Source organism: Myotis yumanensis, unplaced genomic scaffold (genome assembly GCF_028538775.1).
Source record: "Myotis yumanensis isolate MYYU_CA2020_CCGP unplaced genomic scaffold, mMyoYum1.0.hap1 SCAF_2, whole genome shotgun sequence".
Classification (NCBI taxonomy): Eukaryota; Metazoa; Chordata; class Mammalia; order Chiroptera; family Vespertilionidae; genus Myotis; species Myotis yumanensis.
The window spans coordinates 42,384,402-42,399,100 of record NW_027223753.1 but is presented as its reverse complement, the minus strand read 5'-3'; the positions used below and the strand labels follow the sequence as shown (position 1 = coordinate 42,399,100).

Here is a 14,699-nt window from a genome sequence, read left to right as displayed (position 1 = left end):
ATGTGTTTAATACTACTTTTACTTTGCATTTCCCCCCAATTCAATTGCACAAGCATAATTTCATAGTATATGTGTGCTATTGTTTGCATTGGAAATAGCTATCAAAGCAATGTTTTAAATATGAAATAATTGCAATTTCATTATAAGGTCTACTTTACAGCATTGCATAAAATCAAATCATTTGGAGGCAATTCTATTTCAAAATATAATCAATTTAAACAGTATCAATATAGAAGCAACATTATTTCCCAAATCAATATATTAAGTTTAAGCTTGTTTATGTTCACATAATTTGAATGTTCTAAAAATGGCAAAAGATATATATTCATTATAAATTATTTTCCAGTAATACGTTATAAATGAAAAGCCAAGTCATTTTTCAGTGTCATATAATTATCACATAGCATTTTGTAGTAAAACAAGTCAGATGTTTCTCATACCTCGCTGTAATAACTCATAATTCCTTGAAGTACCTTCTTTAAATTACTAGCCTAATGGGGGGAAAAAATAACAAATTTCAAAATTTAATAATGAAAGAAAATGTATGCCAAGGTGAAAGACAACAGAAACTGCCCCCTGATAAAAATAACAAATATACTATATGTTAGAGTTCTACAAATATTAAGTACATGATAATTTTAAACATTGAAGTGTTAATCAGTTTGAGTGAAAGAAAATAATGTCTGCATGCCTACAAAGTTTAACCAGGGTGATTCTATTTAAAATGAGATAGAATGAAGTCAAGTACCAACTTTAAAGATTGAGCACGTCCATGCTCAGTCATGAGCGAGTAACAGGTCTAGACTTAATTTTCCTGACACAAACAACTAGAAAACAGGAGAAAATACAAGGGTCAATTGTTTTCAAGCTGTAGCCAACAAGTAATATAGAACTCTAATTTCTGAGATAAGGAAAACAAACAAAAAAAGACACATGCACTATCCAAGATTTCTTTCTAGAGGCAATTTTCACACCATAGCATAGGGCCTGATGTTCTTGTTAGTTGAAGAGAGAGACATCAGATGTTCATGAAGATCACAGTATGCAGAATTTGCAGGACAGACAAATGAAAAATTGAGAGCTATAGAGAAAAAGAACTCCAGAAATCTGCATTAATGGTTCCTTTGATGCTATGACTGAATATTAATTTGCATGTGCATGGGTAAAACTCAGTGAGATTTAACAAAAATAATTTCCAAGGAAAGAACAATCCTGGGGACTATAATCTGAATAATTCTCAATGATTATACAAGCCAGAAACTGAAGAAATTCCCACCAGCCAGGGTGAAGAGACTATGCTGTATAGACAAGCATTCACTAATAACTCCCAAAGATCACAACTTAGTAGTAGGTCTAACCTAGCCCTAGAACAGCAGTGGAGAATGTCTGGCTTGCAGAATCATTTGGTCTGGCCCTGCCAAGGCATTAGAAGTGATTTAATTAAATGTTTGACCAAATATAGCAGGCTAATTTTTAAGCTGATAATTTTGTATGGCCTGAGAATTATGTTATAAATATCCAAATGGCCCTTGGAAGAAAAATGGTTCCCCAGCCCTAACGAGAGAATCTGCTTTCCACATCCCAAAATCTTTAAAAGATGACCTAGTGATCCCACTTCTAGGAATATATCCAAAGAAACTTGAAGCACCAATTAGAAAGAATGTATGCACCCCTATGTTCATAGCAACATAATTTACAATAGCTAAGATCTGGAAACAGCCCAAGTGCCCATCATTAGATGAGTGGATAAAAAAGCTGTGGTACATTAATAGCATGGAATACTATGCAGCAGTAAAAATGAAGAATCTCTTATCCTTGAGACAGCATGGAGGGACCTGGAGAGTATCATGCTAAGTGAAATAAGTCAGTCAGAGAAAGACAAGTATCACACGATCGCACTCATATGTAGAATCAAATGAACAAAATAAACTGATGAACAAGTGGATTCAGAGACTTGAAGCATGGAACAGAGTGTGGAATCTCAGAGGGAAGGCAGGGGGATGGGGGGGGGGCGGGCAGGGAGGTAATCAACCAAAGACCATGTATGCATATATGCATAACTCATGGACACAGACAATAGGGTGCTGAATGCCTGGGGCGGGAGCGGGCTGGAGGGGGTCAATGGGGGGTAAGGGGGACATATGTAATTCTTTCAACAATAAAGAATTATTTTTTTAAGAAAAAGGATCAAACTCATTCACAAGTATCTTAACTGCCTGCAAGAACAAAGTCCAACACACTATAAAATACAAAAAAACCTCAACACTAAACAATAATGCTCAAACTACCTAGCATCCAATAAAAAATTACTACACATGTGAAAAAGCAAGAAAATGTGTACTATAACGAGGACAAAACTCAAGTCAATGAAATAGGCCCAGAAATGAGAAATGAAAGAATTAGAAGATAATGTTATAACTGCTAGTTTAAAAATGTTCAAGGATTTCAATAAAAACAGGGATATAAGGAGACATATGTACTACTATTTGTAATACTTTAAACAATAAAATTTAAAAAATAAAAACAAACAAACAAAAAAACCAGGAATATAAGAAATGGAAAGTTTGTTGTTGTTTTTTAAAGAACCAAATAAAGAGTTGTTCACTGGATAAAAAAGCAAGACCCAACAATTAGGTGTCTCCATGAAACACTTCTAATATAAAAACTTAAGAGATTAAAAGAAGAGGGAAAAAAAACACTAAAGCAAAACATAACCATAAAAATGAAGTTGCTACATTAGTACCAGACAAATTATACTTCAGAACAAGGAATGTTATAAGGGATAAAGAAAGATATTTCATAATGATAAGTATATTCATTCATATTTTAGGACATAAAATTAATGTATATAAACCTAATAATAGAGATTAAATTATGAGATTTAGAAATTAACAGAATTTAAAGGAAAAATTGACAAATCCACAATCATCATTAGAAATTAAAGGAGTCCTTCTACCTTGATAAAATAATTAGACAAGAAATCAATAAAGATATAAAAGATACAAACAGTATTATCAATAAACGACATAAATTGTAGAACTGCAGAATACATGTTGTTTTCAAGTATATATGGAATATTCGCCAAAGACAGATCAGATATTAGGCTATAAAATCAGTCCAGTAAATTTAAAGGAATTTCTTAATATCAAAATGGAATTAAATTAGCAATTAAGAAATTTTTTAAAAGTTACTTAAAAATTCTAATTTTTTAGAATTTAAAATATTACTTCTAATTAACCCATGGATCAAAGGAAAAATCACAAGGAAAATTACCAAATATTTTGAAGTGATTGAAAATAAGAACACTGTATGTCAAAATGTGTGGGATGTGGCTAAGGCAATGCTTCATAAGCGGGGGGGGAAGAGGACAAAGGTCCAAAACTGATGATATAAGCTTCCACCTTAAGAAGCAAGAAAAAGAAGTGAATATGTAAGTAGAAGAAAGGAAATTTAAAAAAAAGATTAAAGAGAAAAATCAATAAAACAAAAAATAAACTAGTTCTTTGGAAAAAACAACAACAATAAAATTCAAAAAGATTGATTGAACCAGACTTATCAAGACAAAAATACAAAACACATAAATTACAATATCAGGAAAGAAAGAGGAAAAAAAAACAATTCAAAAATCCATCAATAAGTGAATGTGGTATAGTAATGTAACGAAATAACACTTAGCAAATCTACTGTTAATACAGTCAACACGGATGAGTCTCAGAAACATTATACTGGGTAAAAGATGCTAGAGACAAAGAGTACAAAATGTTTGATTCCACTCATATGGAACTCTAGAAATGAAACCTTTAGGGACAGAAAGCAGATCTGTGGCCAACTGGGGCCAAGGTAAGAATAAGAATTAATTGGGAAGGAGCATAAGCACATATTTTAGATTAATAAAAATTTCCTATCTCTAACTATGATGATAGTTATATAGGAAACATACATGTGTCAAAGCTCAAACTGCATACAATAAGTGCAACCTTAAATTAATTTTTAAAAAAAATTTAGTTGAGCTTAGTACTAATTTTAGAACCAATGCTTGGATCAAGTGGATTCTTCAATTCATTCTGCATACCTTTATCCTCCAGTTGTCGGCAATATCCTCTTTAATTCGGCTTAACCAAGATTCATTGAACCAAGCTGCATCACTGAAACAAAAATACAAATGCTAAACATGTAAAATACCAAATTTAGTCAACAGAAAAAGTTACTTCATATTTTAAAGCCTGTCCTTAATAAGAATAGTACATATTATTTAGAAGATCCACTAAATTTTTTGTTATTCCTAATGACTTATTTTAGAATTTCTCATAATAAACTACTTAAGTCATTAACAACTTCAATTTAAGAAACATTTACTAAATATGTCAACAGGTACCCTGAAAGTAGGAAGATGTGAAAGTCCCTATCCTAAAGGAGAAAAAAAAAAGAGAAAAACAATTTTTCATGTCTACTATGTCTCAAGCACTGTGCTTAATGTTTTCCCATATTATTTCATATAAATGTCACATTAACTTGGGCAAACTATTTTTTTTTCAATCTTACTCTTCAGAGAACTGAGGATGAGAGAACCTAAATAATTTGTCCCAAGTGAAATTAGTATCTGGCAAAACCCCAAATAAATTTCACTGTAACTGAGTAGAATGAGAAATCTACAAGGACAAACTTAGTTTTAAACTAAGTACTATTGATATTAAAGGTCAACACAAAAAAAACCTGCTATATCAGTATGTGTTACATAAAGTCTAGAACAGCAGTTCTCAACCTGTGGGTCGCGACCCCTTTGGGGGTCGAAAGACCCTTTCACAGGGGTCGCCTAAGACCATTGGAAAACACATATATAATTACATATTGTTTTTGTGATGAATCACTATGCTTTATGTTCAATTTGTAACAATGAAATTGGGGGTCACCACAACATGAGGAACTGTATTAAAGGGTCACAGCATTAGGAAGGTTGAGAACCACTGATCTAGAAGAATGACATTTAACTATAAATAATGGACTATATTAATATATTATATTTAAAACAAATATTTGGATGCTTGCTCTGAGTAAGGTATTGAGCAAGGTTAATTTGAAGATAAATAATTTACTATTCTGACTCTTAGAGAAATAATTATTAAAGGGAAAAATAGAAAGCAAAAATAACTATACTCAAAGGAGAATGTGATAAATGCTTTAAGAGTTAAGCCAACACAACAAAATCAGAATATAGTGCTAGAAGAGGTCTTAAAGGTCCCATCTAAATCTTGACTTTACAGATAAGCAACTGAAGTGAGGAAAGAAATCAAAGTATTATTTTCCATGGCAGTACCTTGAATTTAAAATACAAAGCTGAAATTAGAACACAGTGATTAGCTTTTCAGAAACTATTTGCCTCAGATGTTCTAATACAGAAGATCTCACTTCTGACAGGAGTAACCAAAAATGGCTTCACCACTTTAAATTCCTTTATTTTGAATTTTAACTGTTTTCTTTTTTGTTAATCCTCACCTGAGGAGGATATTTTTTTCTGCTGATTTTTAGAGTGGAAGGGATTAAGATGTTGGCAAGGTAGGTTTCATTCTGAAGTCTGTTCTCTTGGCTTGTAGGCAGCTGCCATCTTGCTATGTGTGCTCACATGATCTCTTCTTTGTATGTTTGCAGGGAGTGACCACTCTGATGTCTCTTTTTATAAGAAGTCTAATCCTAGCAGATCAGGGCCCCCGAACTTACCATCTGATTAACATTAATGACTTCCTTACAGGCCCTATCTCCAATACAGATACACAATGAAGCCCTACACAGTTAAGTCTTCAGCATATGAATTTTGAAAGGGCACAAATATTCAGTCCCTGAGAAATACTTGCTGACATGTCCATAAATATATACTAGGTGTATCGGTTAATAATGCAGATATTATAATCAAAGAAAACACGATAATTTCAAGAGAAACATCAAAAGTGCTTTATTCAAAGTAATGTCCATCACTAGCTACACATTTCCCCCATCTTTCAGCTAATTTGTGGATACCGTCCCAATAGAACTTTTCTTGTTTTGAGGCAAACCATTCAGGGACCCAATTTTCCACTTCTTCCTATGTTTTAAAGTGCTGCTCAGAAAGTGCATGTGCCATCGATGGGAACAAGTGGTAATCTGAAGGAGCAAGGTTTGGTGAATACAGCAGGTGGGTAACACTTCCCAGGCAAGATCTTTTAATGTGTCTTTAACTGGTTTTGAAGTGTGTGATGGTGCAAAATGAAGCAAAAATTAATTTTCCATGTCTTCTGGCACATTTTGGTCATTTCACGATTAAAGTGTGGTTCAAATTGATTATTTGTTGTCAGCAGCGATCAGTATTAAGGTTTCACCTGGTTTTAGAAGCTCATAATACACCACGCCTTCCTGATCCCACCAAACGCAGAGCATTGTTTTTTTTTCTGAAGCGATTTGGCCTTGCAGTTGATGTGATGGTTGACCTGGATCAACCCATGATCCTGTGCATTTGGGATTCTCAAAATAAATCCACTTTTCATCGCCAGTCACAATTCTATGCAAAAAAGACTTTCTTTTGTGCCGTTGAAGCAACATTTTACTGATGACTTTTTGGTTTTCCACTTGTCTTTCGTTCAGTTGAGGTGGCACCCATTTTTCTTTCTTTTAAAATCTTTCCCATTGCTTGCAAACGATCGAAAATTGTTTGCTGAGCAATGTTTAATCTTTCTGCAAGTTGTTTTTGAGTTTGACACCCATCTTCATCCAATAATGCTTGTAATTGTGGGTCTTCAAACTTTTTCGGTTGACCTGGACATTCTGTCTTTCACATCTAAATCATCACTTTTAAAGCATTTAAACCAGCGTTCACAAGTATGTTGAGATGGAGCATGTTCACCATAAGCTTCCCGAAGTATTCAGCAGCACTTTTCTTCAAAATAAAGTAATGAATGAAAACTTTCCGCAAATGTTCTTTTTTTGGCACAAAATTCAACATTTTTAAGTGTAAAAATATCTATGATGTTAACACCTTCAGAAAATTTGACATATGAAGTTTTGAAGCTTGCTGTCAATACAACAAAATAGAATACATATCAAATTGCATATATATCAACATATGTGTAACTCCATCTATTGAAAAAAATCCGAATTATTAACCAGTACAACTAGTATTTCCTGCTTCTTTCTTATAAACAAATCCATTCTTCTCAAACAATTAAAATGACAGTCAATCTTTGGCATTATTAAACTTGATATCTAACCTCAGAACTCTCTGGACATTTATCCTCTTTTCACTTTTTGCACTGCCACATCTACATGCCTTAATTATACTCTCGGCCACAGCAGTTAGCTCCTTTTCTCATATTTCCCAGAACTTCTGTGAAAATCGAGGAGCACCATGTAAGAAAGGGACATGAGACTAAAAAAGCAAATTATGATCCAACTGTCTTCAAATAAAACTAGGTGAGAATCAGTACACAATAATTTTAACTCCACCTATAGTATTTGTCTTCTGACAATTTTACCAACTAAACTCAGGTAGTAATTAATGCCTACTGATTACTATATATATCACAATTATATTGCTTTAATGAACTGATACTCCTCTGCTTGAATAATCAAAAGGCCTTCTGTGCTTAACACATCAAGTTGTGATCTGTAATTTGGACATGTACACCTAGCCTTTCATTTATTCATCTATCAGTAGGGGATCAAGATACTAGATTTCAATGATTATAGCTGACTCGGAGCAATGGCTTTAGAGTCAGGTCAAACTGATGGTATTTTGTTATGGCAACCTCAGAAAACTAATATCGTTGTGGTTACAGTTTTCCTACAGACATTTAAAACAGAGAGATACATAGTATGTAGTCAAACTAAACATAATTAAGGAACTATAGAACCCTAGCAATAACCCCATGACTCCAACAACTAAGTTATATACTTTAGGCATTGATTTTTAAGATTTCATTATATGGAAGCTGACCCTCTGTTAAACATGAGATACAGTTCTAGAGGATAGGAGATCAAAGAGTCATTGTACCATATCATGGTCAAAATGGGTCTCTTCTATTGTGGTTTGGTATAAAGCTACTAAAAGCACCACGATATATTTAAATGGTACCTTCGGCTAGCACTGCTGGAGTGAGTGAACACACATCAGCCTTACATCCATACCAACTACAATGTAGCTGTATCTACACCAATACCTACAATATACTGTAATGAAAAAAAGGCCAGGTGTATATCCTTATGACAAAAAAAATACTGATGACATCCCCAAATCATCAAGAAAGAATCATATTCAGAATGCTTGGTTCTGGCTAATTAAATCACTTGAAACCAATCAGGGTATGAATAAACAAAACATTTAAGAAACATCTTTAAAAAAGCAAGGGAATAAGAAATATTTCAGAATGACAGCCTCCCAAAAAAGTTAACATGTTAAGCATATCTCTTAAAATGTTAATCTTGAGTTAACTATGTGTCTATTTAAATTAGACCATTTTGAATATTCCAAGGAATGAGAATTTTTATATTGTTTTAAGTTGTTTTTCTAAGAGTAGTAAAGAATTTTTGCTAACCCTTCTATGGGGGTTTTCAATCACAACAAATCTTTATAAAATAATAGCAACTAATCAATAGAAAATCTCCGACTATAAAATAAGATAGCAGAGATAGGATTCTGGTCTCATTGAAGATACATTATCATGAAAGTAAGCTTATACAAAATCAATGACTATTAATTAATAAATTATGACTACAGAATTGCCCATGATTTTTCTACTAAGTGCATACCTCATATTGTAGATGTCATAACACTACTTCTTTTTTTTTTAATAGATTTTTTTATTGATTTTTTACAGAGAGGAAGGGAGAGAGATAGAGAGTCAGAAACATCGAGGAGAGAGAAACATCGATCAGCCGCCTCCTGCACATCTCCTACTGGGGATGTGCCTGCAACCCAGGTACATGCCCTTGACCGGAATCAAACCCGGGACCCTTCAGTCCGCAGACTGACGCTTCTATCCACTGAGCCAAACCGGTTTCGGCCCTAATTCTTATATAATGTTTGGCAAAAATCAGGAAATAATGGGGTTAAGAACTTTTGATATTATGTATTTAAATAAAATGGGCCTAACCCAAAGAGAACTGCTTTATTAGTTTAGGTTCCCTAGGATTTGTAACTTTAAATTTCATTTATACAACATTTCATTATTGGTGGATTCATACATTTACTCTTAGTTCAAATATAGGTTTAAAAAATTAATATTTTTTCTAAATCCAGTATTCTGTTTGCATTGATACCTTCAAATGACAAGAGTATAACCAAAGGAAACATTTTAAGGAATTATACCATTAATTTAACCTGTTCCTTTCAGTTACTATAGGTTGTGAAAGTGATCAGAACAAGTTTAAAATTAACATCTCTGGAACAGAAATCCTGATGGCCCATTTAAAATTAAGACATATCTTTATTAACAAAGATTAATCAGGTGATACACCTTTTTGTTTTGTAGATGCAAGAATGCTTTGATACTATATGTGTGTCATCAGTAAATAAAGTTTCAATAGCCTTTAAAATACAAGTTTAAGTTTTCTTCCTTGGTATTGGGTTTACAATTCTTTCAGGAAGAACCAGGACCACTACTTACATTTGATGAAGAACTTGTGCCATGGCAACTCCATTAGTCAGCTGTTTTACATCCTGACAAGGTGCAGGGGTATTGAATGTCTGCAGCTAAAAGGACATAAAGCAAATGACTTACTGCCTCTTGACACCTACAGGGTAGCATTACCAACCTCCCCTCAAACACTCAAACACACACACACACACACACACACATATATATATATATATATATATATATATATATATATATATATACATATATATATATACATATATATATGAAAATTAGAGAGAAAAATAGCTAATTGACCTGTTTTGTTTAAATTCAGACCCTGCCAAACAAGTAAAACTATACTAATAAGTTTCTGTGACTGTGTAATATTTTTATAAAAATACTTAACATTTCATAAATCATAAAAATATACCTAAGTCAAATATACTGATGTCATGTATGAAGTACTTCTGACTTTTTGAAAGCCAAGCATGGAACTCCTACATATACTATGTGTTTTGTCTATTTTGGGGAGAATAACATCAGAAAAAGAACTTCAAGATAACCTAACATTTGAAGTGAAAATTTCAGTCATATCATTTGGTAGGAAAACAAAGGCTAGAAATGTCAAGTCTAAAACTACTACTTAGGTTATTGATGAGCTCTAAAATAAGGCAGGACTTCTGCCTGCTATCCAAAATTAGCCTTAGGGCATGAACAGACCAAAGCCCACCTACCATGTCAGGTTCTATCTAATTTGGCTTTAGATATTACAACTTTTCAAAGCTCTATTTGTTAAACATTCATGTACATATTAAAAAGGGAAGTAAAATGGTGGCATCATTTTCTAAAAAGCAAACACAAGATAGAAAAATTTTTTAAAAGCATATTAGTCCTGGCCAGTGTGGCTCAGCTGGTTGGAGAGTCTTCCAGTATACTAAAAGGCTGTTACGTTGCTGATTCAATTCCTGGTCAGGACATACACCTAGTTTGTGGATTCAACCCCAGGTTGGGGCATGTACGGAAGGCAACCAATGTTCTTTCTCACCTCTTATCTCTCTCTCTCTCTCTCTCTCTCTCGCTTTCTCTCTCATATCCACTCTCTCTAGAATCAATAAGCATGCCCTCCAGTGAGGATTTTTAAAAAGCAAATTATAACAGAGTAAAAATGGATCATCTACTTTCTAGAAATCTAATCTCAACTCATAATGATCTTTAACTCAATATACTATGATTGATTCTTTTTTCTCACATATTTTCATCTCCTTTAGTTTACCACTTACATTAATCCAATAAAATTTTCTCTCACCATAATTCACCTTTAGTGGTTGTGTATATTTTGATATTCTATAAATCTGTCTCCCTTATCCTAATGCAACATGGAAGAATGACATAGACTAACTCTAGCCACAGTTACTTTCAAAGTACACAAAGATACTTTACTGAGCTTCTACTCTATGTGGGGCACTGTAGTACAGGACAGATTTACCAAGGAAAATTATCAGGTTTCTACCCTAAAGTAGCCTCAATCAAGAGATAAGGAGAGGAAAAAAACACAAAAATCATTTCTAGCAAATGTGATCTGTAGTCCAGTGATAGTAGTATGCACAAAGTGTTCTGAAATATACCAGTCAACTAATCTAATTAGGTCTTGTATTTAAGAAAGACTATTTAGAGATGGTTCCTAGACTGAAAGTCTTGAGTAAAGAAAGGGTCAGGGGAAGGAAAACTTCAGGAAATAGGGACATAATAAAAGCACAAGTATAGGAAAAGAGATGGTATTTTCAGGCAACATGCAGTTCAGAATTACTGGAATTCTAGTGCAAAGAGGGACGGGGAAGAGGTGAGGACAGTCATGGGTCAGGCCTCTGAAGAGCCATGACAAAAAGTTTGGCCTTATCCTTAATGGTGTCATCGATATAATGAAAAACAGTAAGAACAGCTTCTACTTCACAAGATGGTTGTGAGAATTAAATGAACTGGTAAACACTGTACTTAGATTAGTGCCTGGCACATGGTATAAACTCAATAGCTGTTAGCACACTCGCTATGACTCAAGGTTTCTGGATGTGTGGGGTCTAAGAACAATAGGTATCACAAGCTCTAAACATATTAAATCAGAAAATCCCCAAGTGATTCTTATGCACATCAGTTCTGTGGAAACACTGCTCTGGGTGATGAAGAGAGTGACATCTTTAGTATGTTTTAGAAAATGGAAGAGAGTATTGTAGTATGCACAAAATGGTTGATGAAATTGAGTAAGGAAGTGGAGGCCTTAGAGAAAACAAGCTTAAGGACAGTGCGTTGAGGCGTCGATGAAAGTTCAAGAAGTTTAAAAAACTCAAGACATGTGACCATAAAGGGAAGGGGCAATACAGGAAGTGGTGGCTCTTTGTTCTCTCCTGTTGAGATAGAGAAGATTGGAGCAAGTTTGCATGTGGAGAAGAAGGAGCCCATGGAGAGAGGAAGAAGTAGTAAATACAGAAAGGGGATAAGAAAGAGCAAAGTTTTAGAAGAGGTGGAAAGGATGGGATGCAGAGCCAGAGCCAAAGATGAGGAGGTCATTTTCCTGAGAGGGAGAAATGTTTGGGGCTCAAATAGGGTACTGATAAAGGTTTTCAAAGAGAAATGTGTGACTATTCTTAATCATAAAGCTGGGCAGTGTTATGGGTACAAGTGGATTTGGCTGCAGTGGCATTTGTAGAGGTAATAGTCTGCACAGTAATTCCATTTTCTCCACAGTGTTTCAGCAGCCTGAGAGAGAACTGGAGAAGCAAACGACCAATTACACTCTGCCATCTATGATTCCTCATCAGTTGCTTTGTTTGTACAGTTTTTAAGAAATGTTGCCTTCCATTGTAAAAATACACAGCTCTGCCAACCACTCCAGTCAAAATAGAAAGTTCTTTAATTTTTCTTGATATTGGTCTTCTTCAGTGCCTTATACAAAGTAGGGACTCAATAAATACTGGTTAAAAGAATGGACATAGTCGCCTAATACTTAAAAATATTGCAATACAATTCAAGAAAACCCTACACTTCTCCACCACTTCATATTTAAGTCAATGACATCATAAAGACTGCATTTACTACGCTAGTCGATGTTTAGTGCAACAATGCAACAGATTAGGATACACTCTTTAGTCAGTCACTTGTTTTAACAAAACACATCATTAAAAGTAAGGTTGCCCTGTCGATGACAGTCTTAAATACAGTACCCAAACCCCAATACTTACTGTAAGTGAAAATACACATGAACAGTTAGTTAGCTAATTGCTTTAACTCAGAAGCCCTGGACACTTGCATTCCACTTAAAAGCAAGCTAATTACCTCCAAAGTGCTCCAGTTGCTTTAAATTATGGTAATTTCCAATACACTTCACAAAGCGCCAGAAACCTTCCCTGATGTCTCATTCTTTTGAATTATGTGCATTAGGAGTTCACTTGGGAATGTCATCAACCAATTGCCGCCTCCTGATCCAGTCCGCTTACATTCCATTTTGCACACAGTACCTTACACAAAACTCAACAACTGGTTTGGGCATGGGCATCAATAACAACATCGTGTGGATCATCCAATACCGACTTAAGAAACCACATCCCTGCCAGCTCTCTGACAGCCGAGCACCTCCAAAAGGTGAGCCATCATTTTGAGGAAGGGAATAAATGGGGACGGATCCTCCCTGTCCAAACCCAACACAAATGAACGGAAATACTAAGCATTTCCCTGACCGGTTTGGCTCAGTGGATAGAGCGTCGGCCTGCGGACTGAAGGGTCCCAAGTTCGATTCCGGCCAAGGGCATGTACCTTGGTTGCGGCCACATCCCCAGTCGGGGCTATGCAAGAGGCAGCTGATTAATGTTTCTCTCTCATCGATGTTTCTAGCTCTCTATCCCTCTCCCTTCCTCTCTGTAAAAACTCAATACAATATATTTTTTTTAAAAAAAAAAAAGAAATACTAAGCATGGCTCAAGTACAAACAAAAATGCCAAGACTCTTCCTTTCAAGAAAATGGTTGGAGAGGTGGGATGGGGTGAGGGGGGGGGGGGGAGCGAGAAACAGAGAATAGGAGCCCCTAACCCAACATCTTTTTCCCCTCAAAATAGTAGTAAACATCTCTTCTAAGTGGCTTCTGCAAAATCGGATGCCCAGGTGGCGCGGATTAGCACTAATCCAGGAACTAAAACCACCTCTGGCCCCCTGTACACACGGAGCTAGGCGGCTGGGGTGGAAGGGAGGTTTCCGGAGGGGGCCTGACTCCCAAGTGGCACAAAGGTGCCTGTGAGAAGGCCGTACAGCAGATGGAAGGCCAGCAGATGGACGGTGAGCGGGGCTGTGACCCACAAGTCCAGCACCTGGTCGCGGGGCAGGAGGAAACGGGCCGGGGAAGAGGAGAGGGGCTGGGCGCCACAGCTGTGAGGGAGGAGCGGGATTGGGGGTTTAAGACCGGCCTCCCCCGTCCCGCCCCCCAGAGTTCCCGTCCCCTCCCCCGCCCCCACGTACAAACGTGTACACGTACACACACACACACACACACACACACACACACACACACCTGCCCCGCGGCCCGCCCGCAGGTGGCACTCTCGCGGCCAAGGGCGCCAGAAGGTGCGGAGGGCGAGTCCTCGGTGCAGGTGGCCTGGCTACTCCTCAGGCTCCCCAGGGAAAACGGGGAACCCCCACCTCCCGCGGCCCCTCGAACCCCCGTCGCCCCCTCGTACTCACCCAGATGATGAGGCTGTCGCACAGCTGCAGCTCGGCCTGCGGAAGCGGCTGCGTCTCCTCCATGGCCGCAGGTGATCCCGCCGCTGACCCGACACCTCCGCGCACTCCCGCCGGAGCCGGCGTAGACGACCTGCCCGCCCGCCCGCCCGCCGGGAAAGCTCGCCAGCCAGGCCCGACGCCCGCGCCGCTCACGCGCGAAGCTGGCGCTGCCGACGTCGCGGCGTCACCCCCTCCTCGCCCCCTGGCCCCGCCCCCTCCCCTGTCTGGCGCCCGCAGCGCCGCGCCGCACCTGAGCCCCGCCTCCCTCCACCCATCGCTCCCTCCCGGCCTCTCCCTACCTCCGCCCGACCCTCCCTCCCTCCGCACACCTCTCCT

At 37.1% G+C, this 14,699-nt stretch overlaps 1 protein-coding gene across 4 annotated transcripts in view; it reads right to left on the bottom strand.

The window, feature by feature from the left end:
• HOOK1 (hook microtubule tethering protein 1) overlaps positions 1-14,448 on the bottom strand; it is a 72,584-nt gene extending 58,136 nt beyond the window's left edge. For 3 of the 4 annotated variants that reach the window (XM_070405231.1, XM_070405230.1, XM_070405232.1), the window contains exons 1-4: positions 14,325-14,448; positions 9,630-9,715; positions 4,073-4,145; positions 441-491 (exon numbers count right to left, since the gene is read on the bottom strand). In XM_070405231.1, the coding sequence (XP_070261332.1) occupies positions 441-491; positions 4,073-4,145; positions 9,630-9,715; positions 14,325-14,387 (273 nt within the window). In that variant the 5' untranslated portion in view covers positions 14,388-14,448. Of the gene's footprint in view, positions 1-440; positions 492-4,072; positions 4,146-9,629; positions 9,716-12,929; positions 13,126-14,324 lie in introns of those variants that run through there. The other variant, XM_070405233.1, reaches the window with a different exon arrangement.
• Positions 14,449-14,699: the final 251 nt, after the last annotated feature.